This window comes from Vigna angularis, chromosome 7, assembly GCF_016808095.1.
Source record: "Vigna angularis cultivar LongXiaoDou No.4 chromosome 7, ASM1680809v1, whole genome shotgun sequence".
Lineage (NCBI taxonomy): Eukaryota > Viridiplantae > Streptophyta > Magnoliopsida > Fabales > Fabaceae > Vigna > Vigna angularis.
The window spans coordinates 14,744,148-14,765,815 of NC_068976.1; the positions used below are offsets into that span (position 1 = coordinate 14,744,148).

General features: G+C 29.5%; 1 protein-coding gene across 1 annotated transcript; it reads left to right on the forward strand.

The window, feature by feature from the left end:
- The first annotated feature begins 8,346 nt into the window (after positions 1–8,346).
- Positions 8,347–10,377, forward strand: LOC108336248 (strigolactone esterase RMS3). The gene is made up of 2 exons (XM_017572632.2): positions 8,347–8,862; positions 9,420–10,377. Exons 1-2 carry the CDS (start codon positions 8,492–8,494, stop codon positions 9,847–9,849), a joined length of 801 nt encoding a protein of 266 aa, XP_017428121.1. The 5' UTR covers positions 8,347–8,491; the 3' UTR covers positions 9,850–10,377.
- The last annotated feature ends 11,291 nt before the right edge of the window (positions 10,378–21,668 follow it).

A 21,668-nucleotide genomic window follows, 5' to 3' on the forward strand; every position in this document is an offset into this window, starting at 1 on the left:
TGTATAAATTATTATTATTATTATTATTATTATTATATATATATATATATATATATATATATATATAACACTGATTATCTTATCAATTTCAAACTCATGTTGTTAGAACATCAAAACCATAAATTATATATATTTCTATTTCAGTCTTTATTGAATAATGAAATTTCAACAGAATTTGATTTTCTATAGAGGGACTAAAAACACATTTTGAGAGTATTTCAAATGTTTTATGATTGGAGTGTAGGGTCGAAATTTGTTTAAAGTTTGATGAAATGTTCGGAGTCTGAAAATTATTCTGAAATTCAAGTTTTAGTATTGTCATTTATTTAGTTAGAAAGTATTTTAAAAGATTCTAAAATCAGATTAATATGGATAGTTTAAATTATTAATAACTAGTGAATATAAATAACTTATCTTACCTTTCTATTTATAAATTTCGAAGTAGAATTTTAACCTAAGGAAACATGTTTTAACTCTAAATGGATCAATATTGTTGTTGAATCATAACCAATTAATTTGCTTCTAAACCAATCATTCTTGCTAATGACTCGCTTCGACTCACCCTCCTCTGTGTTACATTTTGTAAAATTCAGAAACCTTATATGATATTCCACGTTTACCACATGAGCATTAAATTGATTTAAAATATGATAAGGATAGGGCCAGCAATTAAATGCATCCAAAAATACATTTTGAAAATTCAAAACACCAGGATAAGAAGGAACCCTAAAATAAAATATTATCAGAGATCATGTCACATTAAAACCACTAAAAATATCTAAACTCATTATTCTTTAAATAGATAAGATTGAATTTAATACCTAAAACGCAAATTATATTTCCGGACATCAAGTTAACAAATATATTTTTAAATATATAAGATTATGCATTAAATTAAAACATTTCAAATAAATAATAATAATATTGGACGTTTGAATTTATTAGTTTAATTTAAAAAAAATAAAGTTAAATAAAATTACAAAAATTAATTAATCTTCACTAACTTTATTTATTTTGACATTCTTAAAGTTAATATAACGTATTTCATTCTTTACACCTTATGGTGAGAAGAATTGACAGTTCTAATAAACTTCACTAATTACACACACTCCCGTACCTACACGTACACGCACACCCACCCATATGCATTTGCACACACACACATATGCACTCGCACACACGCACCCATACATACACGCACACATATTATTTATTTGTATCATTTAAATAATACAATAAAAATATTTGTATCATTTAAATAATACAATAAAAATTGTTTTTCAAACATTTTAATTTTAACTTTTAATTAAAAAATAAACCCTCCCTTATTTGAACTACTTATTTTTATCAAACTTATATTTACAAGAATCGAGAGTAGTAATATTAGATTATAGGGCATCTTCTTTTCCAAGAGATTTATCATCACTAACACAAAAATAGCTTTTAATTTCTGTTATTTTAGACTTTTGACGTCTGTTATTTTAGACTTTTGACGTCTGTTAAATGTCCAACGTCATAGCGGGAGATGTAAATTGACGTATGTTGTCTTTGAACAAATGTCAATTCACGTCTGTTGCATTTATAACAGACGTTAATTGACGTCTGTTGTAAGAACAACCGACGTCAATTTATGGGCTTTTCTTAAAAAAAAAATCGTCGCCGTGAAGGTGAGGGACTAGATAGGTGCCGCTGTGAGGGTGAGGAGAAAAATGCGCATAATAACGGTTCAAAAATAGCCGCCGAAGTTATCCTAGAATGCGCCCAAGAACTGCACCAAAAGACATTGAAAACAAATTTTAATCGGTGCAAATGAAACATAATGGCTCCAAACATAAATAGTCCGTGCAAAATGATTTTAAACGGTGCAAAGTGTAAGAAAACTTACCTGAACGTTAATGACGAACGAGAAAAAGCAGAGGAAGAAGATGAATGCAGCGAGAGAGAAAACGCGTAACTAGTGAACGTGAACGAAACAAAAACTCAAACGAAAACGTGAAAGAAAGTGAGGCTCGCATTTTGAGAGTTTGGAGTTTAAAAGAGAATTTGACGTCGGCCCCACTCTAGATTTGACGCCTAATTGGTAAAAAAATCCATTTTGGCGCTACTTTTGGGATATTTTCGGAGTTTATTAACATCTGGGGAAGGGGATACGTAATCTATATTAGACGCCGACCCCTGCTATGTTTAACGTCTTATGTTTGCAAAAGTGACCTTTCAATTATGATTTTGTAGCTTCTGGCAAAGGATTTGACATCTGATCTGGGGGGCACCGACGTTTATTTTTGGACCTTTTTAACGTCTGATATGGGGGCTTCACGTCTAAAGAAGGATTTGACGTCTGATTTGGGGGGCCCGATGTCTATGTCGTAAAAAAATTAATATTGACACTTAAAATGAGATATTTTTGAATCTTTTTAACGTCTGATCTGGGGGGGCGACGTCTAAAGCAGAATTTGACGTCTGATTTGGGGGGTCCGACGTCTATGTCGTAAAAAATTAATATTGACGCTTAAAATGAGATATTTTCGGATCTTTTTGACGTCTGATTTTGGGGCCGACGTCTAAAGAAGGATTTGACATCTGATTTGGGGGAGTCGACGTCTAAAGAAGGATTTGACGTATGACCCTGAAGGAATTGACTTCTATAATAACATTTTATTTACAAAAATATCACCAGTCACTGTTTACGTTGAATTTTTGGTGGTAAAACGTTATAAGCGTGATGTTAAAGACATTTTTGCAATATTGCATATTATATCCTTTGTATATCGTCATCTCTTTCTTTTAAACCAAAATTTTTATAAGATTTCCTTTAATTCAAGGATATAATCCAAAAGTTTCAAATAAGATTTAGAGTCTTAAATTTTATTTTTGTGTGAGCACATATGAATGAAAAGATCTTATAAATTCTAGTTTTAAATTTATTACTTTTATATTTCAAAGGATGCCATTATTAATTTTCAAATATGGTCATTTAATGGAAAATTAAACTAGCAAACAAATGAAATGGTGATTAGTTATACATCTCTCTCAAGAATAATGGAAGGTGCTAAATCACAAAGCATTTCGTAGCTTTTTAAAGAAATAAGAGAGTCGCAGATGAGAGAGTTATGAGTCAGCAGAAGAATTTGAACATGGAAAAATAATTGTCCCAACTAGGTTGTTCCTTTGTGCCAACATCATATATAGAACCTTGGAACTTTTGAAACACTTGCATTTGTTTCTCTCTCGTTATGTTGTGTTTGGGGCCCCGACATTCAAAGCTTATCAACTTGCTTTTTGGATAACTTCCCTACCCATGCTCTTATCTTCCATTTTTCCAACTCTAAGGTGCAAAATCATTGTCATCATGCAATGCAACACTCCATAAATTGTTTCCTTTTTCACATAAAATTTAAAACACTTTAGTTTTCGTTCATTCATTATCCATTATAGTGGCTAAAACACAACCACAACACAAAAAATAAATTTCTATATTCACTCTGTATATAAGCTCCTTTTGATCATCATATCACTTTATCCACTTTGTCGGACCACACAAATTCCAACCCTGAAAACATGATAATGTATAGTTCTTTTTGCTATGTAGAGGTTAAATTAAAGCATTCAAAATGGTTATCATGAATGATAAAAAAAATGTGATCTGAAATGAAGAATAGATGGTGAGAGATATATATGAGTGGATTGTGAAATAGATTATTCAAACAAGTTCTGGTGATAGAAAAACATGGTAGAGAAAGAAAGCAGAATTGTATTTTATTTTTTAGGTTAAATTAATTGGTGGTGAAGATAAGGTAGAAGTTTATGCCTTTAGGTAGTGGTTTGGAGTAGCATATAGGTAGGGAGAGAAAGGAGAAGTTAAAGCATGGTACATCTTTGTCATATAGATAGTGATGAAAAGGTGCAGGCAACATGTCAAATCCTTCTGTGTCTCAATGCTCTATTCTGTGGCCAGTAACTTGGATGCGGAAACAAGAAAAAAAAGAAAATTAAATGGACCATCTAGATCAAGCATATATATATATATATATATATATATATATATATATATATATATATATAGTAATATTATATATAATTTTATTAATTGAAGTGTGTGGGGGTTTGCTTGGTGAAGAAAAAGAAAGGGTTGAAGGCAACTTCCATTGAATCAGATTCGACTATATATGATAACCTTATAACTCTAACCTTTAAGATATGATCTTGAACTGCATGCAGATTCTGGAGATGTATCTATCTTTGAAACGTCAACACTGAGCTACAGAAAACTGTGTAATTGTGTTATAGTAGTGGGTTGAACATGAATGAATACATGGAGGACCTAACCTTCTGTCATTCTTTTGTCGTCATCACCATTTTCTTTCTGCAAAGTGCTCTAATACTCATGCTCCATATGTTTCAATCACATCTTCTTTACTACTCTAATAACTTGTATCTTTTCTTCCTACCAAAATATAAGCCATTTAAAACATTTGACCTAGGTCCTTCCTTAGATTCTCATTGCACGTGTTTTTTTTTTTAATTTTAATGTGAATTTTGAATGAGTTTTTGTGTTTACTTATTTGAATTTAGAATTTGGATTATTTATCTGTTATTTTGTGTTGTCTTTTTTTGTTTGAGTCTTCGAAATACACGATATAAATATTGATTTTGATGTTTTAAAATACATTTAAAAAAATTAAATAACAATATCAGTATAGTTTGAAGACTCAGCAAATAAATAACATAAAAAACTTCATAAAAATTTAGAGTTCCGAAATTTAGCTTAATGTAATTGTTGTTATTGTTATAAATCTGATAAGTACTCTTTAAACATAAAGATAAACACTCTTTCTACTATATTTAGAAAATGTTTTTATACACCACTTGTATCAATTGATAATCTACTTCTATGTGGTCATTAAAAAAAATAACTTTTTGCACTTGTAAACAAAGAAAAAAAATTGAAGGATAAAATAATAGATCTAAATTGTGTATACAAAATTGTTGAATGTCAAAATAATAGTACTCATGTACTTTTTCTGTATAAAGAGAGAGATTTTATCGTGTTTATTAACTCAAATAAGAAAGAATAGTAGAAAAAAAGGTTGATGTTAGATCAAAATATATATATATATATATATATATATATATATATATATATATATATATTATAAACTTATTTATAATTGATGTTAGATCTTTAACATCAACTTTGTTTTATGAGTTAATTTATTTATACATAAAAGTAATGTAAATATCATTTTATAAATTAATTTTGTGAAGTTGAATCAAACTTAAAATTTATCTATTGATTTCGTAGGATTGAGTAAAACTTGAAATTTAATTCTTAACAATTGATAACTTATTTTATTTATAATTTTATATCATTTATAACCAATAATAATTATACCATTTTTTATATTGATGCCAACTAATGGAAAATAAGGTTCTTTTCTATACTAATATTATCTACATGGGTTGTATAAGTGATATAGGACACTCAAAACAACTTGAAAATAAAAGGTTAAATATGTTTTTTATCTTTTAATTTTAAGTGAAAATTAGAAATAGTTTTTTTTTCAAAATTTTGAACAAATTTAATTTCCTAACTTTAGAAAGGTTTAAATTTAGTTATTTTAACTAAATTTTGTTATATTTATATGATATTTCAAATGCATAATGACATTTGATGATCCATTAAATGGATTCGTCAAATAAATTTTCATTTATATAAATAGGTATTTCTACTTATGATTTTGTGAAATTTAACAAATATATATACATATAATAAAAATATAGCTGTAAAATTGGTTAAAACTTGTTTATCATGGAGTTAAATTAAAAAAATAAATAAATTTTGATATAGATTAAAAGTAAACTTGATTCACTAAAAATTTAACTCCTTGAGAGTTGAATGATAATCAGTTAAATAAATTTTAAATGTTAAATTATATTAAAATACAAAATCTTAAATCTTTTATTTTTAAATGTATTTAAATTTTAATGTGTTTTTGAAAATTTAAATTATATTTGGAGTTTAATATTGTTTTAAATTGTATTTGAATTAAATTTTATTTAATGTTTAATTAAAAAAGTTGTTTTTCTTTTTATAAATTAACAAAAAAATTATCATTAAGTGAACACGTTAATCATTAATTCGTAATAAGTCAACCCACATTACTCATTAATCCATTATGAATGAAACTAAATCGAATAAAATAGATCGTTTTCACATCTCTAAATAAGAAATATGATTGCTCACAAATGTGACAAGAGATATATTTATTTGTGATATTAGTTTTTGTTATTTTATTAATAAACTTTTTATGGCTATTATTGAGACCAAATTCTTTATTATATAAGATTGACTAATATTTTGTAAGAGAAAAAGACAAAATCTTTTAATAATATGATTAAAACGGGTACGAGGCAGCAGCTGAACCAACTGACAAAAATAGATGTTGTGACATAAATTTCTTGGATTATTTATTAACATTAATTGACCACTATGAGTATGGATGCGCCAACTCATACTCTCTTTATTTTATTTATTTTAATTTTCGAATTCACAACACAAAAATATTAAATCTTTTTATTTCTTTATTAAAAAAAATAAGAATAAGAATAGGAAAACAGCTAATTATTTCTTTTAATGTGAAAAATAAGTTTTCTTATCACATTTTTTTATTTGATGGTTGAATTGACCTTAAATTAAAAATTTATTTTTAACAATAACTATAAATTATATGTAATGTTAAATCAAATACGTGCGAAATGAATTTTGTGTAAAATATTAAAAAATTATATAAATTTATTTTTATTAAAAACCTCGCCATTTTTAAATTATTTTAAAAAATTCATAGAATTCAATGAATCTTATAAAGTTATAAAATGTTTTCAAACGTTTAAATTCTTATAATGTAAATTTAATAAAACTTGAACTACAAATTATTAATTGTACAAATCTTTTAATTTTTTAATGAATGATTACATTGCTACATTATTGTCAAAATGTACTATTTGTTTATCCAAAAACAATAACCATTCTTATAATTCTATGATAACCCATAATAAGATCACACCATCTTTTAATTTTTTTTCTTTTTCATTTTTTTCCTGTCGTGCGTGTATCAGCCAATATAACAGTCAAATCAAATCGTTTAAGTTAATAGATAATAACATTATCCGTACATAAAAATCTTAATCTAATTTAAAATATTTTAGTAAATTTTTACTTAGATGGTCAAAATTAACTTACTAAAAGACCTTACAATAATTACATCTCGGAATATAATCATTAAAGTAGTTTTTAATAAATTTAAAACAAAATACGAATTTGGAATAGAAAAATATATTCTTTAACATTCCTCCAATCTGAATTCTGAATAGGTGAAAACCAAAAAGATGAAAGAAAAAAAAAAGTGCAGTGTGAAATTTTCTGCGTCCGTACAATGGGATAATTGGACACGACAAAAAGTTATGATGATTGTCATGTCGCATCTTCATCTCATCCTCTTCAAAAATCTACCATTTGCTTTGTTTTTCTGATTTCTCATTAGTCCAAGTTTTCAACTAATCATACCAAATTCGTTTTCCTGAAAGTAAAATCACACCAAATAACAGTGTTTTCAATCACAAATGTTTAATCAAAATGATAGTTTCACTAATAAATCTCACATAATTAGCATATACTTCTATTCTTAGTTTTACTAATTAAAGTTTAACTTTCGTTGTTCTGTGTAATAAAGGTTAAAACAATTTCATTAAAACACCTCAAGTTGACTATAATAGTACTTTAAACATTTGCTTTCATCTACCGTTAACACCTTTTTACATTTAATTTTCGTTAATCATTTTACTATGCAACGTAATTTTATTCATCTTACTACGTTAACCACGTAATTTATAAAAAAAAACTCTTATTTTTAATACCGCACTGTACGTCAAAAGTGAAGAACTTCCCAAATAGAAGGAAATAAAAAAAAAATATTTCGTTTTCTAGTTGCTTCCATACGGCATCTGCTTTTGCAATAATAAACAAGTACGTCACTGCGTGTACCATTTAGTTTACTTTAACTTATGTAAAAGAAAAAAACACTTTTTGAATATATTTTTAGGAATAGAATTTTCATAATTTAGTAACTTATATAATAAATAAATTACAATTATTTTTGTGTAATGAAATCTAAGACCTAACCTATCTAAGTTGTGTTATTAAAAAGTAGTATAATTAATTAAAATAAAAAAGGATTTAAAGGAAAAAATATAGAAAAAGGTAAAGCAAAATAGAGGGAGAATGGTGTGTTGTGATTGAGTGAAGGGTGGTGGTGGCAGTTATAAATAGCACCCAAAGAGACAAAGGAAACAAAATATAAAATTAAACAACCACCTTCGATTCAACTGTTTCAAACCCCAAAGGCCACGCGCTCTCTTTCTCTCACACACAAACCAAACCCACTCCACTTGTGTGTCGTGTGTGTGAGTGTTCCTCTCTCTGAACAAATTCGGTATGGGGAGTTCCATTCTGGACGCACTCAACGTGCGCGTTGAGGGCACCGGCGACAAGTACCTGGTCCTGGCACACGGCTTCGGCACAGACCAGTCGGCGTGGCAGCGCGTGCTTCCCTACTTCACGCGCCACTACAGCGTCATTCTCTACGACCTGGTGTGCGCCGGCAGCGTCAACCCAGACCACTTCGACTACCGCCGCTACACCACCCTCGACGCCTACGTCGACGACCTCCTCAACATCCTCGAGGCCCTCCGCGTCCCCCGCTGCGCCTACGTCGGCCACTCCATCTCTGCCATGATCGGCATGCTAGCCTCCATCCGCCGTCCCGACCTCTTCTCCAAACTCATCCTCATCGGCGCCTCCCCCAGGTACCCTACCAAAACCTATCCTCATCCATTACTGCAATTTTCTTTCTCTCCGGTTCGATCTTTTGTTACCGCTCGTGTGCTCAGTCTCCAATTTAAACTCTGGATGAGCCGATTTTGCTCATGTAGAACTAGTATGTTTGGATTAAATTTGAAAACACTTTTATTCACTTAACCTTGTAAGATCCAACGAACTTGACAATTTCGTAGTAATTTATGTTGTTTGAGGTGAAAAGACTGTTGACAAGAGTAAAACTGTGTGACGGAGTGTAATTGTTCTGTGTTTGGATTGAAACCACGTAATGGAATCACAAGTTACATTTACCGCATCAAATGGAAAGGGTAATTATGAACATAATAACTAAAGATACTGCTCTTTAGTTTAATAATGAGTTTGAGATAAAAAGGAAAACACGATTTGGGAGTGTTGAAGTTTGATCCACGAAAAGCAGTGGAATTGAAAGGGTAATCGAGGGAAAAGAATTTAGGAGGATGTAATGTGTGAGTAATTGATTGAAGAAGAGTGATTAGAAATCTTACTGGTGGTTGAATTTTGTCAGATTTCTGAACGACAAGGACTACCATGGGGGATTCGAGCAGGGAGAGATCGAGCAGGTGTTCTCGGCAATGGAGGCCAACTACGAGGCGTGGGTGAACGGTTTCGCGCCACTGGCGGTGGGGGCGGACGTGCCGACGGCTGTGAGGGAGTTTTCTCGGACGCTGTTCAACATGCGACCGGACATCTCGCTGTTCGTGTCGCGCACGGTTTTCAACAGCGACCTGAGGGGGATTCTTGGTCTGGTTTGCGTGCCCTGCTGCATCATGCAAACGGCACGTGACATGTCCGTGCCTGAAACCGTGGCCAAATACATGAAGGAGCACATCGGCGGGAAAAGCACCATCCAATGGCTGGACACGGAGGGTCACCTCCCGCATCTCAGCGCTCCCTCCTACCTGGCTCGGCAGTTGGAGATCGCGCTGTCGCAGTAGCGCGTTGAGTGGCGGCGCGTGATAGTTCATTAATTAAATGATTAAGTGTTGCAGTAGTATTAGTGTTAGTATTATTAGCAGTAGAAGGGTAGGGTAGAAGCTACTACGAAGGGTACTAGAAGAAATGTACGAAAGGCTCCGAAAGTGGACACGTGGCGAATAACGTGTGGGTGTTTGCTTCTTGGACTTTCGGATTTTTATTTTAGGATAAGAATCTGCACGTGGATTTCACGTGATGCGTCCCCAGTTTTAGTAGTATCTCTCTATCAACGTAATTATTATTATTAAACTAAAACATTCTCTTTATTTTTTACTAAAATTTATTAAATCTCAATTAAATTTTGAGATTTTTATTAAATTTTAGTGGCGGATAAAGAGAGCGATTTTAGTTTTTTTTTATCGCTTTTTGTAGTTCTTTCCTATTTTTCGAGAGAAAAAGAATAGCAGAAATGAGAGAGACCTGTCTGTTAGTGTGATTGTAGTTTTTATTATTAATATTATTACGATTGCAGTTGGTTGTTGTTGCTATTGTGAAAGGTGTTGCTTTGATTTTGTGGCCCACTTATTATTGGGCCTCAGCCTTATTTGAGGTTTTTTTTTATTAATTTATTTTTCATGTTGCTGTCTTTCATATTTATTCATTTTAATACTTTTTTTTATCTTTAATGGTTAATTAATATTTCTAAGTAGATAAAATTAAGATGATGATTAATTTTAGATGATAATTATTCAACTAGAAATAAGGTATTGCACATTTATAAGAATAATGGAATACAAATTCCTTTTTCTTTAATTTTATAAATTTGAAGGAACGCTTTAGAGGGCTTGGCATTTAATTTTAAACTATTGAAAAGCATTTGTGTAGAAGTAGGTTTATTATATATTCTATAAAAACTAATTGTTTCATAAGCACAAGATGCATTTAAATTTAAGGAAAAATACTTAATGAATTGTAAATTGAGAGACTTGTTTTTCATTTTGTAAAACCTATGACTACTGGTTAAAGCATGGTTGTGGAGTCTGATAGATAGATGAATTAACTTTAATATTATGCAATTATTAAACAATTTATGGTAAAGTCTGATTATCAACAATTTCACTGTAATTAGGTTGTTATTAATAAAAGTTTACTACAAAATCTATAAATATATGTTTAAAGTAAAAAATATGTAATTACATTTACTATGCCATTAAAATATTAACCATCTAAGATTGAACTTTGACATCAAATTGACTTACGTATATATCATTCTAACCGTTTAAACAAATTATTACATAAACTTAGAGTAAAAGACAACCTTTGAATTCTTTCGACGGCTTTCTAAATGTTGAACATTAATCTCAATTCTATATTCCTAAGAATGTGACTGAAATTTAGAAAATTAGTTTTGAATAAAGAATATTAAATTTTTAAGTTAAGCTGTTAGAAACTTTATTATTTTCCAGAAATAGCATTTTAATAATTTTCTATATTTTTTTTCTTCTAAATTTTTAACAACGTATTATTTTTCCAAACATGTTTTTTCTAATGAAAAAGTAGTCGAGGATAAAATACGTTTATGAGATTGAAACTTATTTTTGTATTAAGTTTTTTTTTTACTGTGTATTTGATTATTAACTTTCCTATACTCTAAACTTTAAAAAAATATAATCACTATAAATGTATATTACTTAGTGAAATGTTGGTTTTTTAACGAGGTTTTTTTAAAGAAAGTTAGGTTTTATACCATTATTATGAATTTTTGAAGCTAAATAATAGATAATGAATATATGTTATGTAAATAAAGTTAACTTAAAATTATAACTGATATGATTAAGACAATAAAAAACATTGAAATATTGAAAATAATGATATTTTAGTCAAAGTGAACTCAACTTTTTTTCATCTTCCCTTCCAATTTAATCATCAAATCAATCTTTTAAGAATATATATTATTATAATTATGTATATTGTTTTGATATGAAATATAGATGTAAAAATTGATACACATATTTTTGTGCACACATATTTAGTTGTAATTTTATTGTACATTGAAAATATTTTAATTGTGTTTTATTTTCAATTTCAAAATAATTTGTTATTAGTTGAATTAAATTTGTTATAGGCGCATGTTGTTTTATAATTTTTCTTATAGATATTACTTTTTGTTGATTCTAATTACATTGGATTTTATATTTATTTGATTTCAAAATAATATATGATTTTATTTTTAAAAAAATGGAATCTTATATTATTTTCTAAGATTTTTGGAAGTTGGGTCAAATGTACGAAGTTTTTATGTAGAAACTTACGTAAATTTGGTTTTTCTTGTTTTAGTTCTCATTTTTCTATTTAGGTTTATGAACTTAATTAGAGTCCGGATTTAGGTTCATGTTTATATATGATTAGAGAACATTAAGCATAAATGATTCATTTGTTTAATTTTTTATTTTTAAAAATTGTCCTTTTCCTCCATTTTTAGTTGTCTTTTCGTTTCTTGATCTCTTTTGTGTTTTTTTTTTTCTTATTGAAATATCAATTCAAGAAATAGCATACCGTTTGAATTGATTTTTGCTCTCACCCTTTAACACTTTGAGTTTGTTATTATTTTCTCTAAATTTGATTTAAATTTTTATTTAAAAAATAAATAAGTATTCATTGAAATTTGATTTGATTATAATTTTATATTCGAATTAGATTGAATAATGTTTTTGTGGAATCGAACATAACATGTAAAATATATTTTCAACCTACTAACTATAATTAACTTGGTATTCGTTTTCCAAGTTTCCTTTGTCTTTACCAAATGGAGGGATGTTTGTAGAAGATTCTTTTACGCTTAATTAGATATTATGGTCAATTTTCGGATTAATGAAAAAAGGTGAAGTCAAATCATGATTAAAATAATATTTATAGAGATATTTTGTTGATCATGGCCTCATCTGATTGGGCCTCAATTATGGGCTCATTGGTTCAAGGCCCAATGGCTAGCTTACTTATGAGAAGTTACCCTTGTTCTCTTCTGACTAAGTTACCCAACGTGAAAATGTTCTTAACAGGCATAGGAATGCACCAGTAGGCGGTACCCGAGTTCAACGAGCAACATGGTTGTAAAAAAGATTTACACCTTAATGTGGGAGACACGATATCTAGTACACGACATTCGGTGCTTGATACTTGACACATGGTTATGTGATCCATTCTTCATGGTCTTCAGTATTTGATACCTCTAGCCTGATGTCTCATACCCCGACTAGGTTTTTGGTAGGTAATTACATCTCATTTGCATTTAGTCCTGGTTAAGGTTTATGAGTAGCATGACTGAAGGATCTTTAGATAAGTAAATAGTTTCAATTTAAGAAAATATTTATCTAAATTCAATTTCAAATCAAACATGGGTTCTACTTGTCACATAAGTCACTTAAGTGTTGGGATGATTGTTTGAACATTACTCAATCAATGGTATTTAATGTTGTGACAAAACATTATCGTATAAGTATTCATATGATTGTTTAAGAGATAAAGTTCCTCATTTAAGACATGAATTATAATTTAAGTGAGAAACAAACTAAATTTATTCTTATTATTTTAGGAGTTTGATCATTCAAAGGTCTAGATAAACAAGCAATATAGTACAAACTAGAGTTGTTAATTTGGTTTAGCCTAAAGGGCTTAGACCTAGCCCACGTGGGCAAAGAAAAAAGCTCATAAGATCAAAAAGTCCATATATTAGAAAAAGCCTATGGGTCATCTCGACTTGACTTGGCCTTGAACTTAAGCGGACTTAGGACGACCATCAGCCCGAGTCGACTTGCCTCAACCTTTGGACCAGGTTAACTTAACTCGATCTTTGGCCCTAGTCTACTCATCTTGGCCTTCGGTCTAGACTATCTTGGCCTTCGGTCTAGACTATGTCGGCTCAACTTTCGCCTTTAGTAGACTCAGCTCATCCTTTGGCTCAAGTCAACTCATATTGACCTTTGGTTCAAGTCGACTCATCACGACCTTTGGCCTAGACTCACTCGTCTCAACCTTCATCTCAAGCTACTCGGTTCAACCTTTAGCTTAGATTGACTCGTCTTAACCTTCGACCTTGATTCTATTTATCCTTTGACCAAGGTCAAATGTCGACTCAGCTCTACCTTTGATCCTTACCAACTCAGCTAAGTTTTCAATCTAGGTAGACTCGGTTTGACCTTCGTCTTATATTAAAGGTCTTATATTTGGAAGCTATTTAAAGTCTTGGCCTTAACCATAACCTACTTTAAGAATTTAAGGACTGAAACTTTTTTAGACCCTTATTTAGTGGACCATTTAAAAGGGAGACTTAGTTAGGAGTAGAATGGGCTAACCCATCAACCATTGATCAAATTGACACTTCTAGTGTGAGTCCTTAAACGCTATTAATACACCTAAGCGAAAGATAAATTATGGATCTAACCCATTTTAAAAGAGGCTTTGAGAACTAAACTTTTTTAAACTCTTGTTTAGTGGACCATTAAAAGGAGATACTTATTTAAAAGTAGATTGGAAATACTCCATAAATCATGAAACAAATTTACACCTTTAGTATGAATGCTTAAATGTTATTAGCACACTTAAGCAAGAGATGAGTTATGGACAATTGCCTCTATCTTGGAAAATGTTGCTCGAACACTGCATTAATCATGTTGTGTTAAATTAAATGAAATATAAGGATTATATTATATGATTTGATTTAAAATGATGTATTGGTTTGGGACGGAACATGAATACAAAGTGAGCTTTGTTTTTTGTTTTATTGGTGAGAATTAAATTATTTTCTTTCAACTTTGTTATTATTATAGATTATTATTATTATTATAGTGTTAAGTAATGAAACTTATTACGAGTAAATTGCGATATTTTGATTTCACTAAATGAATTTTTTCATCATGTTATGAGAAGTAATTATCTTAATCACCATAATATTTTTTTTTAATTTATGTTAAAATAAGTGAAATATTATATTTTGATGGATGTTACTTACTATTGAGAATATTTTAGAAGATAGCTTTATCTCTTAAACTTTTATGGACACTAAAGATTTAATTTATTCTTACTTAGATTTTTGTATATATATCTATATATATATATATATATATATATGATTTTTATCTCCTAAACTTTTATAGAGATTAAAGATTTAATTTATGATGCCTAGATATTTGTGAAGATATATATTATGATTATGGATTCTTAAACTATTCTAGAAATAAAGTGTGTGTGATCTTCTGTGTAGATTTTAAATTAAAATTATTTAAAAGTTTATATATATATATATATATATATATATATATATATATATAAATTGATGTTATTTACAAACTTATCATAAAAGGACATATGAAATTAGTACTAAATTAGAAGTTTGTGATCATTTATGGATTTTTAATTAAATTGTAGTCGCATTGTCTAAGGTAGTACTAGAAGGAAAAACACACATGATTTGTCAAAGCAAGAATCTAGTTCCCTTTTCTATTTGAATAATAAACGAATTTGGTTAAGCTAATTTCTATTTTCTATTTTGTCTTAATGTGAATATGAGTAGTTTGTAATAATTATTATTAAAGAGTTTTTATTGTTAACTATTTAAACCCTTTCCGGAGGTGGGTATCTGATGCTTGTCATACTTGAGAATCAGAATTTTTATTAGAGATCTTTGAATAAATGCTGGTTTTGATTAACACATGCCATCAAGTTTTTTTCTTTCTCAAGCCAACTACTAAGTTTTTCTTTTACGAACATGTTAAACTTCAAGTAAACATTAAAAAAAAGATATATAAGACTTATAAAAGATAATATATATATATATATATATATATATATATATATAACAACAATTATTAAATATTAAAATTAAATGATATAGATAAATAATTAGAACCATAATATGTATTTAAAAGAAAAAGGTTAGAATCACTTAATTAAACTAATTAAATCAAATAATAAATAAAAATGAGATTATGAACACTTTATTTAAATAAATTAAACAAATCAAAATCATTAATAAAAATGAAATCTTTAATAAATAAATTAAATAGAGAGAATAATAAATATAGACAAAAATAAGAATATAAACACCTCACTAAATAAATTAATTAAACAAAATAATAAATAAAAATAAAAATGAAGTTATAAAAATCTCAATAAATAAATTAAATAAAAAAATAAATATAATAAAAATAAGATTATGAACACATTACTAAATAAATTAAATAAAAAGAAAATTAAATATAAATAAAAATAAGATTATAAACCTTTCACCAAATAAATTAAATATAAATATAAATAAACAAAAATTAAGTTATAAGCATCTCACTAGATATTAAAAATAATAATTATAAATAAATAAAAATTTAGTTATAAACACATTATTAAAATCAGGTTGTAAACACCTCATTAATAGAGTAAAAATAATTAGCTGATGAGATATCACTACTGACCATTCTTCTTTTTTCCAATCTTTTACCAAGAAACACGTTATTGATAAACCTCTTCACGTTTCAACCACCCTTCTGTCAAGCATTGATGATTTCTGAAACTCAGTCTCGAACTTGAGCTCTGGATACCAGGACTTGATTTGATAAAAATAATAACAATAAAAAAATAAAAATCAAATTATCAACACTTCACTAATAAAATAATAATAATAAATAAATAAATAAAGTTATAAACACTTCACTAATAAAATAAAATAAATAAATAATTAAATAAAATAAAAATAACGACACTAAAATAAAATAAATGAATCAATACATATAGATAAATGACATGTATAAAATGATAAATGTATAGCTTCCCTTATCTCAAAATAACTTGTGTAATTAACTTTATTTTTCAATTGATTGAATAATTTCTCCAAACTAATTTAAAATCTTGTTCAATAAAGATTTTTTTTTCTTTTGAGAAATAAAATAAACAGGAACTTTGAAGTGTTTAGATTTTATAATAATATCTAACATAATCTTATTTAAAAAACAACAAGAAAGGAAATATAAAATTCCTAATTGTATTTTAAATTACTGTTTTCATTCGTAAAACATATGATAAAACAATTAAAGGTAAATTAATATTGACAGAGTAGTAATTCTCATATAAACAATCTTATGACTATTTACAAACTACAACTAATAATCTACAAATATAAACACAAAAATCTTCACATACGTCTTTTATGATATCAATCATTTTAGGTCATTTAGTTATATTAATCTTAATCTCATATGTCAATTTTGACCAAAATTTCATAAGAGTAGTTAAAAGACATTCTCACATTTTAATAACGATAAATCCTAACATTTTTAATTTATGTAATTTAGGTAATCAATAAAAGACAAATATCTTATTGATATTAATATATTCATGTAACTAATCTGTCAAATCACATATTTTTCATAGTACTACTTTAAGAATGTGCATTGTTTAAACCGATTAAATCATTAATCAAATTCACACGTACATCATATAACTCAAAGTCATAGCAAAATATTCAAAGACATGAATTACATGATTTTAGAGAAACATAACTTTAAAAAACATTATTTTAGACACTATTACTTAAGTGACTTTTCTTCTCTAAAAATGAAAATGTCATAATTATTTTTTGGTCAAATTGTAAATTCAGCTTGAAAGATACATCATATAATTTAAATGATTTTGTATCATGGGGATAACGAGAGACTTAAAAGAGTGGGAATTTGTATCACATATTTCATGTTCAAGTGATCTTTGGTTAAGGAGTGGTAAAAATGTCAGAGGAAAAAAAATAAAATTATACCACGTCTCTTTCACTCTAATTACAACATATATATTTTGAATGGTAAGAGTTATGAGTGACATGAAAATCATTTAATAATAATATTTTGTCTCAACTTCCATCGATGAAAAAATTTCAATTTTTATATATTATTTTGAATCTTTCAAAAAAATACGTAGAAATGTCAAAGTGAGTTAATCCGATTCACACGAATTGGAACACCACAAGTTGGGTTAGAAATAGATTCAATTGTCTAATTTTTTAGTGAATCATAAATTTTGTGATCTTATTCGACCTATTATGGATTAATGGATTGACTCACTTACGATGTTTTGTTTTTACAAGTTATTTTATATATTTATTGCAACACAATGAAAATAGATTGATTTAATTCATTTTTTTAAAGTTGTGGAATCAAAGTGTTTCCTTAATTATCCAAATATTATGATAGAAATAATAGTTTGAAATTAAAGGATAACATATATAATTTAGCAAATAAACAAAATTAAACCTCTAAATTATTCAAATATATTGAACAATACTCCAATATTTAAAAATATCAAAATTTGTACCTAAATAAATCAAATTAGTAAATAATTATAATAAAAAACTTATAAAAAATGTAAGAAAATTAATAAAGTGTTACCGTTGGATTAATTCACCTTCAAACTAGTTTGAAACTATATAATTCAGTGTTAAGCGAACCTAATTTAATTTAATCTATATTTAAAAAAATGAAATTTTTTCTATTTAGTCTAACTCAAATTTATGATAAATCAGATTAATTAAAAAATTATAACTCATTTTATCATCTTTAAACACATAAATTAAAATAGTTTCCACGAATGCAAAAGTAACAATCAAAACACCATAATAAATTAATTTAATAAAAAAAATCTTATTTGTGAACTAATTCATTCTGTAAAGCCTAAATATAATGACTTATAAATGGAAAGTAGAAAAGAGAAAATTTGAACTGCAAGAAATACAAAAACTCACTTTATTACCAATTTAATAGGTTTATCTTGATTTATTTCTGGAGACTTTCCACTCAGTCAACTTGGCCATGAAAATAATAAATAATTAACAAGAAAAGCTTAAGATAAAATAAATGTTTTATATTTTAAATAGAAGAAATTTTTTAGTAGATAAAGAGTGAATTTGTTTTTAAACAATTTATAATCTTCTTTTGAAAGTTATTTTTATTTTTTATTTAGTTTAATTTCTTCCTCTTAAATTCAATATGTTAGATAAACAAAACAGATTTCAGTTTATTTCAGTTGTATAAAAGCTGTAAACCTACTCTATTTGTGGTTAATGAAAAATCAGAAGTATATTCAGTACCTGTGTTGTGATTCTCTCTCTGTAGTCTCTCTTTTCTCTTGTGTGTGTGTGCTCCGGCGTGTGGTGGTGGTGCCTGGTGGAGAAGGGTGAAAACCCTAGCAAAGAGTGTCTCTCTTTCGTTCCTCTCATTTCTCTGTTTCTCTCTCTTGGCACGTGGGTATAACTCTTAAAAGAGTAAAGTGCATCTTTTTGGTGTTTTACGTTTCTGCCCTCAAAATCTAATATGGTATCAAGAGCTACGGCTATTTCTTGGTGAAAGTGTGAAGTGGGTGTGTAATCTTTGTCTGGAAGTGTGTGTATCTAGAAAAGAAAATCTTTGGCTGTGTGAAAAATCAAAGAAACCACAAGATTTCAGCAAGAAAGGATGGCAGGATTTGGAGGTATACAGGGACCATTACCAGTATTTGATGGAAAGCAGTTTGATGACTGGCGCATCAAGATGCAAGCCATCTTTGGGTTCCAGGACGTTTCAGAGGTGATACAAGAAGGGTTACCTGAGTTGAGTGACAGGGCCACTGAAGAAGAGAAAAGAATTTACAAACAGCAAGTAAAACTGGACAGCAAGGCACGGTTCTTGCTATACCAGTGTGTCAGCCCAAAGATCTTCAACAAGATCTCCAAGGCTGCCACTGCTAAGGAGGTATGGGACATCTTAGTGAAATCCTATGGTGATGGAGACAGAAACACAAAGGTGAAATTGCAGGCATTGAGAAGACAGTTTGAGATTTTAGTCATGGATGAGAGTGAAACTGTGGCTGACTATTTTGATAAGGTACAAGAATTGGTGAACAAGATGAGGGCCTGTAAAGATGGGATTTCAGATGAATACATAGTTGACAAAATCTTGAGGACTCTATCATCCAGATTTGACAATGTAGTAGTTGCAATTGAAGAGACTCGAAGGAAAGAAACTATGGAAATAGAAGAGCTGTTGAACTCATTAGAGGCACATGAATTTCGCATCAATGAGCGAAAACAGTGTTATGAACAAGCATTACAAGCCAGATCACAGTTGAAAGGCTGGAAAGGGCTCAAGAAAGGAGGAAAAGGGTTCAAGAAAGGGAAAGACTCACAGGACCAGCAAGGAGTAGAGTCCAGTGGGTCAGGAAAAATGAAAAACTCAAAGAATTCTGATGCTGAGTGGAAATTTGACAAGAAAAAGGTAAAATGTTACAATTGTCAGAAGCTGGGTCACTATGCTAAAGAATGCTGGAAAGGAGAAGGGGCGAAAAATAAACCCAAGAAACTGGCAAACTTGGCACAAGAGGAAGATTCAGATTCTGAACCAGTGATATTAATGGCTCAAGAAGATGAAAAACAACCAGAAAGTACTGTATGGTACTTAGACTCTGGATGCTCCACTCATATGACTGGAAGAAGGGACTGGTTTGTGAAAATGAAGGGGGTAGAACATGGAAAAATCAGATTTGCTGATAACAGCAGTTTGGAGGCTGAGGGGTCTGGCAGAGTTGTGCTCAGAGGTGAAGATGGCAGAGAAGTTATCATAGAAGAGGTACTGTTTGTACCAGGTTTGAAGACCAATCTGTTAAGTCTGGGACAACTTTTACAGAAAGGTTACATGATGAAAATGGAGGATAATTGCCTTAGTATTTTCAATCAGAATGGGAGAGTGGTTGTGCAGGCTAAACTGTCACAGAATAGGACGTTTAAGGTTGTGATGGAAGCAGTAGATCACAACTGTTTTACTGCTACAGAGAGTAAGGATGAATGGATGTGGCACCTCAGATTTGGACATTTGAATTTCCAAGATCTGTTTCAGCTAAGCCAAAAGAAGATGGTGATGGGTTTACCTAAGGTTGATATACCAGAAACAGTTTGCAAAGAATGTGTACAATGCAAACAGACAAGGGGAAGTTTTAAAAGCATCTTACCCCAGAAATCAACAGAAAAACTTGGGGTAGTGTACTCAAATGTATGTGGGCCTATGCAAATAGAAACACCTGGGGGCAGCAGGTATTTTCTATTATTCATAGATGACTGGACCAGGAAGTGTTGGGTTTACCTATTGAAAAGAAAAGGTGAAGTACTGCAACAGTTTCAAAAATTTAAGAGTATGGCTGAAAGGCAAAGTGAAAAGAAGTTAAAAATTCTGAGAACAGATGGAGGAGGAGAGTATACCTCCACTGAATTCAGAAACTACTGTGAAAGAGAGGGAATAGTTCATGAAGTGACTCCTCCCTACACACCTCAACACAATGGGGCTGCAGAGAGGAAGAACATAACTATTTTAAACATGGTGAGATGCATGTTGAAGAGCAAGGAGTTGCCTAATTTTCTATGGGGTGAGGCAGTAATGACAGCCACCTATATCCTGAATTTATCTTCAACAAAGAGATTAAATGAGGTTACACCAGAGGAGGCCTGGACAGGAGTTAAACCAGATGTAAAGCATCTGAAAATTTTTGGTTCCCTATGTTATAAACATGTGCCAGAACAACTGAGAAAGAAACTGGATGATAGAGGAGTTCCCTTGATACTGGTGGGATATCATGTTACAGGAGGATATAAGTTGTATAACCCTACAACAGGGACAGCTTCTATCAGCAGAGATGTGGTAATTGATGAGACTGGTACATGGCAGTGGGAGTCAAAAGAAGATGGAGGACCAACTATTGAGTTGGAAGATGAATTTCCAGCAGAACCCGAGGTAGTCAGGAGGGAGGAGAATGTAAGAAGGTCATCTAGAATGACTCAACT